The sequence below is a fragment of the Halichondria panicea genome, chromosome 14 (assembly GCF_963675165.1).
Source record: "Halichondria panicea chromosome 14, odHalPani1.1, whole genome shotgun sequence".
Taxonomy (NCBI): Eukaryota; Metazoa; Porifera; class Demospongiae; order Suberitida; family Halichondriidae; genus Halichondria; species Halichondria panicea.
Genome location: NC_087390.1, coordinates 4,678,402 through 4,694,684, shown reverse-complemented (window position 1 = coordinate 4,694,684; position 16,283 = coordinate 4,678,402). Strand labels below are relative to the sequence as shown.

The window sequence follows — 16,283 nt, the reverse complement described above, 5'->3', positions numbered from 1 at the left end:
CAGTCGAGTCAGCTCATTAATTAAATTTTCTGTTCCTCTGTTGGTCCAGAATCGAATATACAAAAACTCTTGACTGAAATAATTTATACTACAGTAGTGTAGTCTACCTATAATTATTTAGAAAGTCTGATACGTCTGATCAAGAGTTCATTAACTTGGTCTGATCATAGATAAACGTTTATCTATGGTCTGATCTATATAGATCTACACAAGCAGCAAATTAAACAAGGTTCACTGAACAGAAGGGGTACGTTCTTAATTATGGTGGTATATATCAAGCGGTAGCAATCTGTCTCCGTACTCTGTTCCAGTGCTCTTCCTTCCTCGATTAAGTATAGCTGCATGTGCATTAAATTTATATACAGGGAAGAAAAGATTAGTATAGTTGTTCAGCTTAGACATCATCAATGATAGTACGTGGATGTGTCTACTCACAACCTTGCTAACATATGGGATTACTAATAGGGTATATATTATTTCAACTCCCAGGCCACTCCAAATGAGACTGTAGCTTCCCGTCAGAGACTCCAGTAAATTATAAGCAGATGTGAGCAGTATTATCATTATTCATTACTATGATAATTATACTCATCAATGAATTTAATTAATTAGGCACAAAAATTTAGCCAACCATGTGCTTAGAGGCAACAAAGAACAAGAAAAAAGTAATTTCAATATTTCATTGATAATTAGAGAAATAATGGCCATAATGACAGGTAGCTAAAGCAGGAAGCGCAAGTTGGACGGGAAACTACAGTCTCATTTGGAGTGGCCTAACGTTTGCTATTAAATGCAATCTCATGCACTGTGGTTCCTATAATACCGATATCAACCTGTCTTCGTACATTCTTATAGTCCTTCTCCATGCCCGACTGAGTGGTTGTATAGGGTGCTCTGCTTAGTCAATGTTTGCAGTGACTGTGCTCAGCATTTTCAAGTTGTGCATGCCGGGCTTTAATCTCAATTCAACACACAAGTTTCGCCTCTTTCATATAGTAAACTATAGGCCTATAATTATAGGACCGTGGTTATTTTTTGTCTATATATAGTGGTACGTATAGATCTAGATATAGAGGTGGTTAGTAGAACTTATAGTACCGACTACCTGACCACCGACCAGTGTGCATGGGCCCATCCCTGAGTTAGAGAGCTGAACTTGGAAGTATGATCTTCCAGGCAGTCCTCTTCAGTCTGCATGGGTGACATGTTTGGAGGATCTTTTGATATTCATGTACTTGTCAGTGAAACCATGATATGTTCATGTTCATGAAGGAGAGCCAGCTTGAGTTATTCTTTGCACAGTTATCAGTTTCACACGTTCAGCTGTGAAGTCCGACACTGAAGCTCAGACTGGAAAATATAAATATAGATGGTGAGTTAAAAATTGCTAAAGACAATCCAGACAATAATAATGAAAACAGCTCCTGAAGATAACACGATATCGCGATGGCTCACTTTAACTATTAATAAGAGGCTATGCTATACTCATTACTTTAATGAAATTAGCGAATTTGTAACGACGCACTAAATTAAGCAAATCTTGTTTTGAGAGTGTGCTAAGCTAGCTATAGCCCTCTTTTTCATTTATACCTGACTACAAACCTTTCATTCCACGTTAAAAGTCATGCTTGTACATGCATATGTAATGCTAAAATTACTACCCAAAAACAATCTGAATTTTAAGCCCGTTAATTAGGTATAGAGTAACTGAGAGTATTATATATATACACAGCACAGCAACTCCACTCTTTGAACAGCCAGAAAAAGCCCACATGCAGAGAGTGATTGAGAGCTCTTATCTTAGTCAATGACTCATATTACCACATATTCCATATGCCTTGTTCTGATGCGGTTAGTGGTCATGTATGTATGTGTGCTGCCTGCTTTCGAGTCCTTTATAGCAGCCAGAAAAAGCCCACATGCAGGGATGTGGTTGCACGCAGGGAGTGATTGAGAGCTTAATTGTTAGTCAATAACTCATAACCATGGCATGCACATATACAATAAAGCTAACACAAAGGGGCTTTAACATTTGACAGTGCATGACCACTGAACACACTATATACAATTAAAGTCTAGACAACAGTATAATTCACATAATGCAGAAACTCTCCCCCATGCACGCATGCACACTATAAACAAATAGCTCATGTCAACTCCTATATATCAACCCCAAAGCACGTATATATACGCCCTACACAATGCACCCTCATTCTGATGCGGTCAGAGGTCATGTGTGCATGTGTGCTGCCTGCTTCCGAGTCCTTTTGAGCAGCCAGAAAAAGGATGTAGTTGCATGCAGGGAGTGATCGAGAGCCCAATTTTTGACCAATGACTAATCACATATACAATAATGGCGACACACCGGGGCTTATGGGTCACACAAACATTAGAAGCTATAATAATTATACTGACTCCAGTGACCACTGAACACACAACAAAGATTAAAGTCTAGACAACCGTAATGCCATGCATATATACACACGCACTAATAATAAACAAATAGCTCATGTCAACTCCTAACAACCCCATGCAGAGCACGTACACGCCCCACACACACTGATGCATGAGGTCAGTGTTCATGTGCAGCCTGCTCCCTGCATGAGTCCTGACAGACATTGTATACGATTGTCAGCACCATGCAATATTGCACTGTATATTATCAGGAGCATTATTACCTGAGGCGCGTGAGCGGCCACAGGTATATAGTAGTCGTTTGGTTTGTTTGTTTGTCTGTTTATAATTTGTGAGTCTCATGCTTACCTGGATGCCATAGCACTGCGTTTACAGCATGAATAGCCTTCACATATGCAACGAGTTATTAGTAGTGGCAGATTTCGATGTTAAGCTTTGTTGTCGTATAAAAGCGAGCCAAGCTAAGAAGCTAAGAAGTACGCCAGCTCGCAACCTTTATGATCGAGACATAATTAATTTCAGCTAAAGTGATCCATTACCAATCTCTATAATTATATTAAAAGTAGAATTGTTATAGTTGTTGCTTTTTTATTATTGTATAACTGAACACTCCTCTGGTTCTATTTTTATTCATGTCAACAGCCGAGGGTTAGCACTTCAGTGCTCTATAGTAAGTACAGATTTTCCTGTATTTCATACGTTTTAGCCTTAATTCATGCTAAATGTTCTTACAGACCTATTAATCGTAATTATATATACTTAGACATAGCATTTCCGGCAGAACTGGAAACTGCATGGAGCCATGCAACTGCTATTGACCACATGTATGCAGGCTGGCTCACGGTGACCATAAGTATAAAAAGAATTTCACAACACACACACAGTCACACACACACTGGGAACAAAGACAGTCAGGCAAGCAAGGCAAAGCTGTGAAGATTGAGGAACACTAATCTACAAATACTACAGTGTATTACAATTCAAGCCAACACTGGAAATAGTAAGCTATGCCATGTATATAGACCCTTACGGTCATCACTATAATTATACGCATGATTGCACAAAATTTAATGTATTAGATCAAGGTATAAAACAGTGAATGTATAATACTGATTTTGTACAACAACACTGTTTCCTCCCTATAATCTCTGCATGCAGAAAAACGGATATAGGTTGTGTGTAATTTTTTCGGAAGTCAACGTCTGTTGCATGTTTCAGATCCTAGGGATTTGTTGTAATTTTTGCGTGCATGTAGATACATATAACTAGAGCACTAAAGTGCAAACCCTCGGCTGGTGACATGATTATAAAGAAACCAGAAGAGTGACATAATGCAGTGCATGTAGTGATGTTGTTATCATGTATGACTTAACTGTCTAGCACAGCAACTCGGGAGAAATAAAACTAAACCAGACTGGAGGCATGCTGAAACATTTGAGAACAGGTAGTGGTACTACAGATATATATATGTACTGTGGATTAGGATCACAGCAAAGAAGCCTGGAGTCTCAGAAAAGTATGGCTCCAGGTCCTGCATGGAGTATATATAGGATCCCGGTCCCAGAGTCAGCTAACAGATACACGGCTAAGCAGCAGGAGCTACAATTCTAGCTTTCTACTTTAGTGACCTTGTTATCATAGATTGTTCCTGGTACAGGATCACTTCATGCAGTTGTAAACTAGGGATACACTAGGGTGCAACTCAGGAGGTCCGACAGGCGCGGTGCAGCTCAAGCAATTAGCCTTTGATTTAGCCTCGTTTTAATCGGCCTGGAATCGAGGCTACCTCTGATTATTCTCAGCAAAAACATACGACGTGGGCGGGGCGTGGGCGGATAATTATTGTTCAATCAAAGGCTAATTGCAGAGGAGGGAGGACACGATTAACCTTAGCTCTAATTAGCTAATTATCGCGACCTTTTAATTACATTCTTTGAACGATTCATCTTTTCTTTCTTTATAACCTCTACATATTGGGACACACAGAACAGTACTGTAGTATGAGTGACAGGCAATTCTTGCAGGCACAGAGCAAACCATACAAATAAAGGGGTGCTAGAAGCTGAGACTGTTAGTGTCATTGATGTTCTTCATGTTGGAGACACTCTGAACCAAACAATTCCATGTTGCAGCTTTATCACAGAGACAGGAGTGCCTGGGGTGCTTCTCACAGGGATCTTGGAGACAGGAGTGCCTGGGGTGCTCCTCATAGGGATCCTGTCTCCAGGATCAAGAGTGCTTCTCACAGAGACAAGATCAGAGTGCCTGGGATGCTTCTCACAGGGATCTTAGAGATAGGAGTACCTCCAGTAGGAGAAAAGGCTTACTTTGCTCTAGCTCTTGTGTCCAATATGTAGAGGTTATAAAGAAAGAAAAGATGAATCGTTCAAAGAATGTAGTCACGATAATTAGCTAATTAGAGCTAAGGTTAATCGTGTCCTCCCTCCTCTGGGCTTAATTGCTTGAGCTGCACCGCGCCTGTCGTACCTCCTTTGGGTGCAACTTAGCCTCGAATCCACGCCGATTTAATTTTAATCGGCGTGGATTCGAGGCTAGGTGCAACTCAGAGGAGGTTGGTCACCAGAGCCTTTTGGCTTAGCTAGGATAGCTACTTTCTCTCAAGTTTTCCATGGAATTGGAGGTTACTAGAAGATTAATTAACAATCGTGACCAACCTCCTCTGGGTGCAACTTCGCTACGCATAATCATCACTGATCATTAATGTTGGGTGTGTCATGAAGAGGCGGAGCTAGAATGATCAAAATGTCACAAATCGTCAATCTATAAGTATAGCTTATGAGCAGAACCCTTGAAAAAGGGCCTTCTGAGCTGTAGAATGGAGCTCAAATGTCCTCAGTACAATCACTAACACGTCCTCCAACTTTGAAGTCGAACCGTTACAGTCTGCAGCAGCCAGAGCTACTAGTTCTATTGTGTCCGACATCGTCGTCCACTTTTAATCTCTCCAAAATCTCAACGTGACACGATTAGAACCTCGCTTCGCTCGGAATAACCCATGTGCCAAGTTAATTAGTTCTGTTCAAGCTCGCTTTTTTAGTGGCGTTAAATACAGAAGGTTAGCCGAGGTCAAAGTTTGCGAATTGACTCAATACTCTCATGAATTAGCCGCCCTTCCAGGATAATGCAGTGGTAGCCTCGATTCAAGGCCGTATTCAGTGCAGTAGCTAGGGTAGACTCGACTCGACTATGGTTGTACGATTGTAATGATGAGCCACTTAGCCTGAGCTAAAAGAAGTTCTTTATTTATAATTGTCCCTTCAGGACTCCGCAAATAACTGCTATGCTATGTGTACGTGTATCAGTGCTGAATCATTTCTTGACGTACAAGTATATAGTTGCAACGATGTAATGCGGAACACAATACAGAATTTGTTCTCATGAAGGCAAATTTGTAATTAATTATAACAGAGTTGTAATTATAAAAGTAAAGGTTATATACATGCAGGGTGTGTGGTGATAGAAACAGTGAACTGTCAGATGAGGGGGTTTAATTAATGTCCGACGGGATCCACTGACTACACCATCATCATAGAGTTTCTCAATAAAGAGTTACAACTAACATAATTGTTCTGACACAACAAAGATGCGCACGAGTTCTACCGCCATATCCATTTGTTGCCCAGTGAGTGGGCAGATCAAAGCAATCCAGTGCTCAGTATATGGCATGTTGCATCACTGCCATGGCTACCATATATTGCACTGTGTGTAAATGCAGTAGATTTCTTTAAGAGATATCCATTTGGGACTTATGCCCCACCATCCCACGCAATACTCAGTTGGTCCCTTTTATAGGCTACTACCTTTACAACTACTAGTGGGAAGAAAACCTAAAAAATTTACTATGGAATTCAGCAAAACTAATGAATACACTAAATTCCTTCAAAACACATGTCTTTTATTACGATTTATATGACCAGTCAGACGAGTTTAACGTCATTGGGCAACAAGTTAGTTATTGCCGGCGCCCTCGTGCAACATGCCATATATTGCACTGGATGACATAATGTCCTCGGGGCCTGCGGCCCTCGGGCATTATATTGCTCCAGTGCAATATATGGCATGTTGCACTCTGGCTGGGCAATAACTAATACTTACAAATCAAGAGTGCGTACGTACTTTAATACGGTAGTACAACATTAACAAAGGTGAATAAGCCCTCACCTCAATAGAGCCAAAGGCAATGCAAAGGTATGTGCCTCTGATTTGAAAAAGACAATCCTGTCAACACAATTGAGTGGATACCTACGTAAGCATGGCTACAATACTCCTAGTCTCCTCACAGGCCTTAAGAAAAGTGCATGCAGCCAGGGATCGAGGCTACAATACATTTAGGTACTAGGTTAAATACTCCACTCAGCTTCTAGATGGGCGTGCCCGTCCCCAGCCATAAAATGGGGGGACGGGTTTCAGCGTTATCTAGCATTTGTTCTGCTGTTCCCGTACTAACTATGAATATAGTTAATATTAGCCGCACCTCTAACCACAGAGCTCAGCTTGCTGCAGAGAAGGGGAGGGGCTGGGAAGCCAAGGAATGCATTACGTAAGAACTATACAATCTGATTGGTGCTGAAATATATTACGTAAGCAGTCTGCAATCTGATTGGTACATGATTTTCTGCAGCAGAACGAATGCTAGATAGGGCTGAAACCCGTCCCCCCATTTTATGGCTGGGGACGGCCACGCCCATCTACTCAGCTTCTTGGCAGAATGGCATAAAATTAGTAACGCCACGCCCGTCTTGAATGAAATTAGTAAACTCTGACCTCGGCTAACCTTCTGTCTTTAATCATACTCTCTACTAGCGAAGGTTAATCGTACTGCCCACTAGCGAAGGTCACTTTACTCTCCACTAGCGAAGGTTTCGTACTGTCCACTAGCGAAGGTCAATCGTACTGTCCACTAGCGACGGTCAACTCTCTACTAGCGAAGGTCAATCGTACTGTCTACTAGCGAAGGTCAATCGTACTCTGTGAACTCTCTGGGCCACCGTACATATAGGATGTTCTTGGTATCAAAATGTAGCCCATTTATATGTAAACTTACTACAGAAATTTGAAAGCTAAGCTTCAAAAGTTATTACTCAACCAAAAGTGTACCTGAAAACCAGTAAATCATGAATTATAAACACTGTGAACATTTGTAACACCCATAAAGGGATGGCCAGGATACTTAAACCATTGAACAATTATGTGATGAAGTCTAGGACCTTAGCTGTACAAGATTACTGTAACCGATTACCCACTATAACAATTTGCTATTGTTCTATTAATCACCACAAACCCACCACCTTATATTTCCATGGAAGCATTTTTGGATATGTTGTAGTTCAGTCATTCATCTACACACGGGTATCAACACCATTTCTTAGAAATGCTCCAATCAAAAGATATTTACATTTAAGTACAACTACTCACACATTTGTGGTAATCTACTCTCTAGACTAAATGAACTGTATACGAGTCACCCAGATTCTGGGTGACTCAGTTTGCACATGTGCACTATCACCCATGCAATAGAGACCAGGCCGTATTTTAATCGGCCTGGTCTCGAGGCTAGATGAGTATGTACGGTACATAGTGAGTTGCATGCCCTCTTCTCTGTATACACCCTTAATCTTACCCATGCAGTCACTCACAGTATATAAAATGTTTTTTAACCAGAATTCAACACTTACAAGAGTGTGCAGTGGAAACAGAAAAAACACAAGCAAACCAAAGATCAATTATAGAGTCTACATGCTGAGTATGAGGAAGATTTCTTCCATTCTCAGGACAGTGATGTTCTTGTCCCTGGTTACAATCTCTAGTTGTGAACACTACTACATTGTGCCGATTAATTCCACTGATTTGTGCCAAGGTTATCAAAACAACACATGCTTCACTCTAGAGCAGCTCACTGACACAAACTTATTTGTTGGAGTAGACAATCTCACTCTCACACTCTCACCTGGTCAGCACAAGCTTGACAGGGTTCTTTCATTGGAGAATATCAGCAATATTCAAATAACTGGTCAGCACAAACTTGACAGAGTTTTTTCATTAGAGAATATGAATATTCAAATAACAGGTCAGAATGATTCAGTGATTAGTTTTGTTGGGAGAAGTAGGATTGAGATATCGAGAATTGGAGAGTTGAACATTGAACATTTGTGTTTGATTCAGGAATTGTCAAACAAGCCAATAACCTTCCAGCGTGGATTGAAAGTCTCTAATGTTGATAATGCTTTATTAGCCGATTGTCACATCACTGGTTTTGATCATCTTAAGAGCAATACATCAGGCATTTTTAACATCACACAAACACACAATTTAGAGATAAGGAGCGTCATATTCGACACTAACACTGGTAGAGCACTCAATATACAATCAGATGTTGTTTGTGTTGAAGATAGCCATTTCACCAACTTGCTAGGTGGAGCGATTACTGTGGAGTCAGGCATTGCTAGTATTACTAGTACACAGTTTATAAACAACACAGCATTGAATAGGATAACATACTCTAATTTGGGCAACGATTTTTATTCCTACGATTATTCCTACGATTATTCCTACGACACTGTTTTCTCTAAAATTGCTCAATTTGACGGAGCACTATACATACACTCAGGTGTTGTCACTATTTCTAACACCAACTTCACAAAAAATGTGGGTGGAGCCATTCACATTTACTCGGGAAGCACATCTTTATCTTACAGTAAACTAGCAAATAACAACAATGGCAGTCATGAATCAGACAATGGTGGAGCAATATTTTCGTGGTCCGGTAATGTGAATGTATCACACAGTGAGCTAACAAACAACAATGCTGGTGAAAATGGTGGAGCAATCTCTTCTTACGAGGGTGATGTAATCGTATCACACTGTAAAGTAACAAACAACAATGCTGATGTTGATGGTGGAGCGATCTATTCTAAAGAGGGAGGTGTGAATGTATCACACAGTGAGCTAACAAACAACAATGCTTATTATTGCGGTGGAGCGATCTATTCTTACAAGGGTGATGTTATCGTATCACACAACAGTGAGTTAACAAACAACGATGCTGGTTTTGATGGTGGAGCAATCTATTCTAATAAGGGAGATGTTATCGTATCACACAGTGAGCTAACAAACAACCGTGCTGGTACTTATGGTGGAGCAATCTGTTCTTACGAGGGTGATGTTATTGTATCACACAGTGAGCTAACAAACAACAATGCTGGTGATGATGGTGGAGCAATCTGTTCTTACGAGGGTGATGTTATCGTATCACACAGTGAGCTAACAAACAACAATGCTGGTAGAAATGGTGGAGCAATCCATTCTTTCGAGGGAGATGTGAATGTATCACACAGTGAGCTAACAAACAACAGTGCAAGACAAGGTGGAGCGTTAATGATGAGATTCGGTAGACTGCACATCTTCAACACAACACAGTTAACAAACAGAGCTGATGAAGGTGGTGCCATTCATTTTGAAGGAGACATTCTTCATATCACCCAATCTTCATTCATGAACAACAGAGCCACTGACGGTGGAGCCATTCACGCAAGACTTTGTGATGTATACATTTCTGCTACAGAGTTATCCAACAACAGTGCTGTTTCTGATGGTGGAGCCATTTTTTTTGCTGAAACAAAAACTGTGAATCTTTTAAATTTGCAATTAGCTCACAACCGTGCCAGAACTGGTGGAGCAATCTTTAGTTCGGGATCGTTGAATATAACCGATACGAATCTGACAAGCAACAGAGCTGATTCGGATGGTGGAGCAATTGATATTACCGGTGGAGATACTTTTCTAATCAACTCAGACTTGGCAAGAAACAGTGCTTCCAGCGGTGGAGCCATTAATATGAAAAGTGCGAAAGTCCACCTCTCCAGCATTCTCTTAGCAAACAACTATGCGATAATTGGCGGAGCAATTACTAGCTCTGGACGTTCACTCAATATGATGTACACCATCTTGACTAACAACAGTGCAGAATCTAATGGCGGAGCAATTGCTATCACTTCAGGAGATGCACACCTCCAGACTGTTATGTTAAAAAAGAACAATGCAAGAAATGGTGGTGCGATTATTACTTCAGCAAATCAGTTGTACCTCTACAACTGCACTATATCTGACAACACTGCTCTCTCTGATGGTGGAGCGATAGATATTCGTGAAGGATCAGGTGATGTGCAATTTATGAACACCAATTTAACAAACAACAGTGCAAAGCACGGTGGAGCGATTTTCATTAATACAGGCAATACAGGCAATACGGTTTATTGCTGCAATACAAACATACAAAATAATACTGCAAACTCCCAAGGTGGTGCTATCTATTTAACAATCTCAACAGTTGCTATGAAAATTCATGGAAACCACAGTGACATCAACCGTACTGAAGGCATAGTAATCTTCAACAATAAAGCAAAGTCCGGAGGAGGAATATATTTAAGAGAAAGCACACTAAACGTACATACCTTATTGAAGGTGTTACACAATACAGCACATGACGGCGGTGGAATTTATTCAACTTTGATAAGCAATATTAAATTTTTACAGGGAGGAGAAGGATTAATTTCAAACAATAAAGCAGATCGAAATGGTGGAGGAATTTTCGCTACAGCTTCATCTATTCAAATTGCATTCTGCCATCTCAAAATAGAGGCAAATAAAGCAATGGCAAATGGTGGTGGACTGTACCTAGAACATAACACAGATATCATTTTTGAAGCGTGCTCAACACGTAACTGTACTAAAACCAAGTTGGAATTATCACACAACAAAGCTGATTATGGGGGAGGAATATACGTAGATGATGACACCGCTAATAGTGATATTTGTGAAGCTGCTACAGAAATAGACAACCCTACAAACTTGTGCTTTATTCGGACCCATTACAAAAGAGAGGCCAACAAGAGTTCTAACTACAACAAAACCTTATTCTCTAATAACATTGCAATGGAGTCAGGAAATGACCTCTACGGTGGTTTGCTGGACAGATGCATAGAACACCAATCATCTCCTGACATTTTGAGTGGTTTAAAATACTTTCAGGACACTGTATCAACAAGACAAAGGAACATGTCCATATCGTCTCGACCAGTTCAAATCAAATTTTGTGATCATAGTGAAGAAACTCACTCGCTCACTGTATCCACAAGAAGAGGTCAAACTTTTGTAGTGAATGTTCAGGCCATTGACCAACTGGGAACACCAATACATGCAACTATACACAGTACAGTGTCTAGCGGTCGCCTTGGTGAGGAACAGGCAGTTCGAGACATTGCTAAAGGATGCTCAAAATTGAAGTACAATGTTCTCTCCAATGCCAGCTCAGTCCTAGTGGAGCTCTATGCTGATGGTCCATGTACGAATATGGGAATATCAAAACGAACAATCAACGTCACTTTTCAGCCCTGCGAATGTCCCATTGGATTCCAAAAATCTGATTCCCCAACCAATTGTAGCTGTGACTGTGATTCAGAGTTAAAACAGTATATTGGAAATTGCAATTTGGAAAACGGAACAATAGAATTGCAAGCAAACGTGTGGATTGGAATCGATGATAATAACACAAATGGAACACCCTACATTATTCATGATTGTCCATTTAACTATTGTAAAGAGACACCAATTAAAATCAGTCTCAACGAGATAGACAAACAGTGTGCCAACAATCGAAGTGGTATATTGTGTGGAGAATGTTTAGAGGGACTAAGTCTTGTGCTGGCCACCTCGATATGCAAAGAATGCCCGAATACTTTTCTTTTCCTCATAATTCCATTTTCTCTTGCAGGCATTGCACTAGTAATATTCCTGCTTGTATTCAACATCACCATAGCAACTGGATCATTTCATGGTCTCATTTTCTTCACAAACATGCTAGCAACAAGTAAGGAGATATTTCTTCCATTCATCACCCCAAACTTTCTAACTGTTTTTACTTCGTGGGTGAATCTTGACGTGGGTATCGAAACTTGCTTTTTTAATGGAATGAATTCTCAAGAAAAGGTGTCACTACAACTTGTTTTCCCCGTTTACATATATCTTCTGATATTTATCATAATTATTCTTTGCAAGTACTCCAGTAGATTCTCGAAATTGCTCTCCAACAGAAACCCAGTTGCTGTTTTATGCACACTTATCCTACTCTCCTACTCCAAGCTTCTAAGAATGATCATCGCTGTATTGCAGTACGCTGTTATTCAATATCCTGATGGCAGAAATGAAACAGTTTGGTTGTATGACGGTAATGTGCAACATTACACTATCGTCTTTCATTTCGTTGCTACTGCCGTTATCCTCATTGTAGGTGGACTGTTCACTGTGCTACTTCTCTTTGGACAATGGTTTCCTCTCTGTTCTAAACTGAAGATCATGAAATGGACCAAGAACACAATATACACTGGTTTTATGGATGTATACCATGCTCCATTCACTCCCAAACATCGCTACTGGATGGGACTCCTCCTCTTTGCTCTCATCTTTCAGAATGTGATTGCGGCCATGCCTACAGACAAATTCACCCCTATTATTTCAGCCGGATGTATTGCACACGTGCTTATCTTTCTTAAACTAGTGCTCAATCCAGTTTACAAGAATTGGATCATGGACTGCTTGGAAACATTTTTCCTGCTAACTCTCATATTTCTATCATACGGCACATCCTATATTGGCAATGATGGTGAAGAACAACGTACACTAGCCAATGTTTGCATGGCAGTAGCTTTCATTTTGTTTGTGGTGATCGTCTACTACCACTTTCACAAGTTCATAATGAAGACAACCAAAACATGGCTGAATGTTGCCATTCTAGCTTATGGAATATCCAATTTTAACATTGCAAAGCCCGACCAAGATAAAGCACAAGCACCCCCACCCCCACATACTATATTAGCCACAGTTTCCATGGTGTTAGCGCTAACTATCGTTACAGGAACTGCTAGCTATCACATCTGCATCTACCTACTGAAAGATCGTACAGAAGTATGCAGGAAAATTACACAACTAGTGAATGCTTTCAATAAAATACAAGACGTGAAAATTGCACAACATAATAAAAACAAGAATAATAAGGAGATCACTGAAGAGGAATTATTTGAATATAATCATCAGAGGGTCGTTAACGCTACACCATACACTGATGGAGCCCGAATGGAGCCACACCCTGATCGCTACATCACTCCACCCATTGTCAGACCAGCCACGAAGCTCGACCAGTTGAGAGAACCTTATCTGGACATACTAGCCCCTATCACAGACGATGACTATAAACAAGCCCCTCCCTCTCCTCCAGCCAATAATCGCCCACAGCCCACATACACAGTCATTGAAGCTTTACTTTGACGTACAAGATTCTTAAAAACAAATGCTTAGTTATACAGTGTAGAAACTATTATAGATGGTTGTCTTATTTGCGTGATTATTATATCGAATAGACACAGACTACACCCAATGATTATTAGTGCACTCTTCCTGAAAATAGAGTTAATCATCGAGGCACAACTAATATGCTAATCATACCTTGAAAGTATGACTTACCACGACAAGCATTCATACCATAACAGGTATACTATAGATCACGTACTGTCCACTATAGATCATGTACTGTCCATTGTCTTCACTTATGCACGTCAATCTCATGATACGTAAATTTATACTTCTGTACTGAGGAAATCTGACTAGAACATTTGCAATGTGAAAAATTGCTAGGATTGCATGGCCAGGGGAAACACCAAAAAGCATGGAAACAAAAAATTGGACGAGAGCATAACTCCAATCCGTTACAACGTCATGAACATGCACAACTAGTGTTGATACTTACATTATAGCATCACAATTAACAGAATTGTAAAACTATTATACTAGGAAATCACTGCATGCGTTCCTGATCCATCTACCAGCTTCCATCCACCACATCATTATCCATGCATGTCACTACACATGGATGGACTGTGTATGTCTGTGCTCAACACTGTATTAGGGAACCTCAATTCATCAAAAATCATCATGATTATACAGTATTCCCGCACATTCTAAAATGCATGTAGGGATCGGTCATCACACCACCAGTAAAAATTGCTATAGGGATTGGCTGGGGAAAACTACCAGCATAAAAAGTACATGAATGACGTTGTAATGGATTGGAGTTATGCTGTCGTCTGATTTCTTGTTCCCATGCTCTTTGGTGTTTCCCCTGGCTAATCCTAGCAATTTTTAACATTGCAAATGTTTTTCTTGCTGGATATAATTGTGATCTATGATAGACCTTTGGCCTTTGGGTAGCCATAATAATAAAGAGGCCATTTGCGTAGACAACCACTCTACAAGTCAGCACAGTCACAATTGTATGCACTATACTTACTTTACAAGCAGCTTAGTAGACCGAGTGCTGCTCAATTCTAAAGGCCCCACATACTTTACTTCTTTGGGGGCAACAACCAACGCAATTTAGTGGGTTAGGCTGCCTAAATGCTATCTTTGGACCTTGAACTGTGACCTTTAAACTACAAATTCAAATTTGTCACCAATTTTTTATACGCCAAATGAAGGGATGTGATGTACACACAACAATGTTTACCATCAATTCCCTCACATAAAATCTTTTTAGGAAGAGCCATCAACATAATTATAAGCATTAACTTCACTCATTGAACACATGCACCATTCATCCCTACAACTCTTCTGGTGTATCTGGTAAATTTGTCCGAGAAAATAAACAAACAAAATGTAGCAATTACGCTCGATGATACTACCAAAGCGACGACAGAACAGAAGCTGCTCTTCAATAAGATGTCAATAGGTAAATGGGCGTATTTTGCCAAGAAGAGCTCGCAACTGCAGCAAGGGACATCGAATGAACAATATTTAGACATAGGAAGCTCCTGAGCATCTGCAGGAGACGAAGTGCTGCTCAACTATAGCACTTTGATGGCTGCAAAATATGGGTGCATATATCCTCCTCGTATAGGTGTGGTACATCCTATACTTACAACAACCAGTATGTAGGTTGATACATAAATAAAATTGCAAAAACCTAAAGTAGTACTGGGAAATACACACGTTCTTTGCCAGAACGCAACAGTTAGATTGCAAAGGGCCAATTATTTGGCTCATTCGCAAGGTTTTGCACCAGTAGAATACGGTAGTAACTGCTATCAATGTAATATAGAATATATATATACGTACAGACATAAGCCTGCATGACATACAACACGAGGATTCTCATGTTATATGTATTATCAGGAGCACATGACAGAATGAGCGTCTTACCGAGTGCCAATTGAGCTGACCGTGCACTTTTACCAAGCGTAGGTCAATAAAAATGAAAAGCTACACAGCTGTACAGCTAGCTAGTTAGCTATAAGTCTAGTAGTAAACTCTCTCTTCTAAGAACCCAAGTAAGACTCCATACTACAAAAACAAAACGCCTAGTATGTGTTAGTCTAGGTCTAGCAAATTTTCTCTATACTTTATTTTCTCCTCTTTTAGTGTACCTCACAAATGACAGTCTCTTATGATGTACCCCAACATTCATCAAAGATCTAGCTATTCATTTTAGTTCTTTCTGTCTCAACCTAGCTAGCTAGCCAGCTCTCCTGCTGCTGCACTACATACAAAATCCGTTCATAATGATATTCACAGGCTAACCGCGGTCTGTAATTTATGTATACAGTACTTACACACTTTTCTTATAAGGCAATGCGGCATTTAGGAAAACACACGAGATGCGATTTCCGAACCCATTCACAGTTAGACGCTCATTCTGTCATGTGCTCCTGGAAAGGACTGTCATTACACGCTCGTTACCTTGACACAGTTTATGTAACAGGTCGCAATTATAAGCCTCGATACGAGGCCGTGGGTATTTAGCG

At 40.2% G+C, this 16,283-nt stretch overlaps 3 protein-coding genes across 5 annotated transcripts in view; 2 read left to right on the top strand and 1 right to left on the bottom strand.

The window, feature by feature from the left end:
• LOC135347803 (uncharacterized) overlaps positions 1-16,283 on the top strand; it is a gene marked incomplete in the record, with an annotated part of 825,189 nt that overhangs the window by 508,969 nt on the left and 299,937 nt on the right.
• LOC135347968 (uncharacterized) overlaps positions 28-16,283 on the bottom strand; it is a 45,662-nt gene continuing 29,406 nt past the window's right edge. For 2 of the 3 annotated variants that reach the window (XM_064546134.1, XM_064546133.1), the window contains exon 11: positions 123-1,350. In XM_064546134.1, the coding sequence (XP_064402204.1) occupies positions 1,312-1,350 (39 nt within the window). In that variant the 3' untranslated portion in view covers positions 123-1,311. Of the gene's footprint in view, positions 1,351-16,283 lie in introns of all 3 variants that reach the window. The other variant, XM_064546135.1, reaches the window with a different exon arrangement.
• Positions 3,301-13,996, top strand: LOC135347792 (uncharacterized). Its single transcript, XM_064545841.1, has 2 exons — positions 3,301-3,415; positions 8,098-13,996. Exon 2 carries the CDS (start codon positions 8,173-8,175, stop codon positions 13,753-13,755), a length of 5,583 nt encoding a protein of 1,860 aa, XP_064401911.1. The 5' UTR covers positions 3,301-3,415; positions 8,098-8,172; the 3' UTR covers positions 13,756-13,996.

What these genes read in the sequence shown, in the direction of transcription:
- LOC135347792 (XM_064545841.1), top strand. Translation starts at nt 8,173, where the DNA reads ATGCTGAGTATGAGGAAGATTTCTTCCATTCTCAGGACAGTGATGTTC.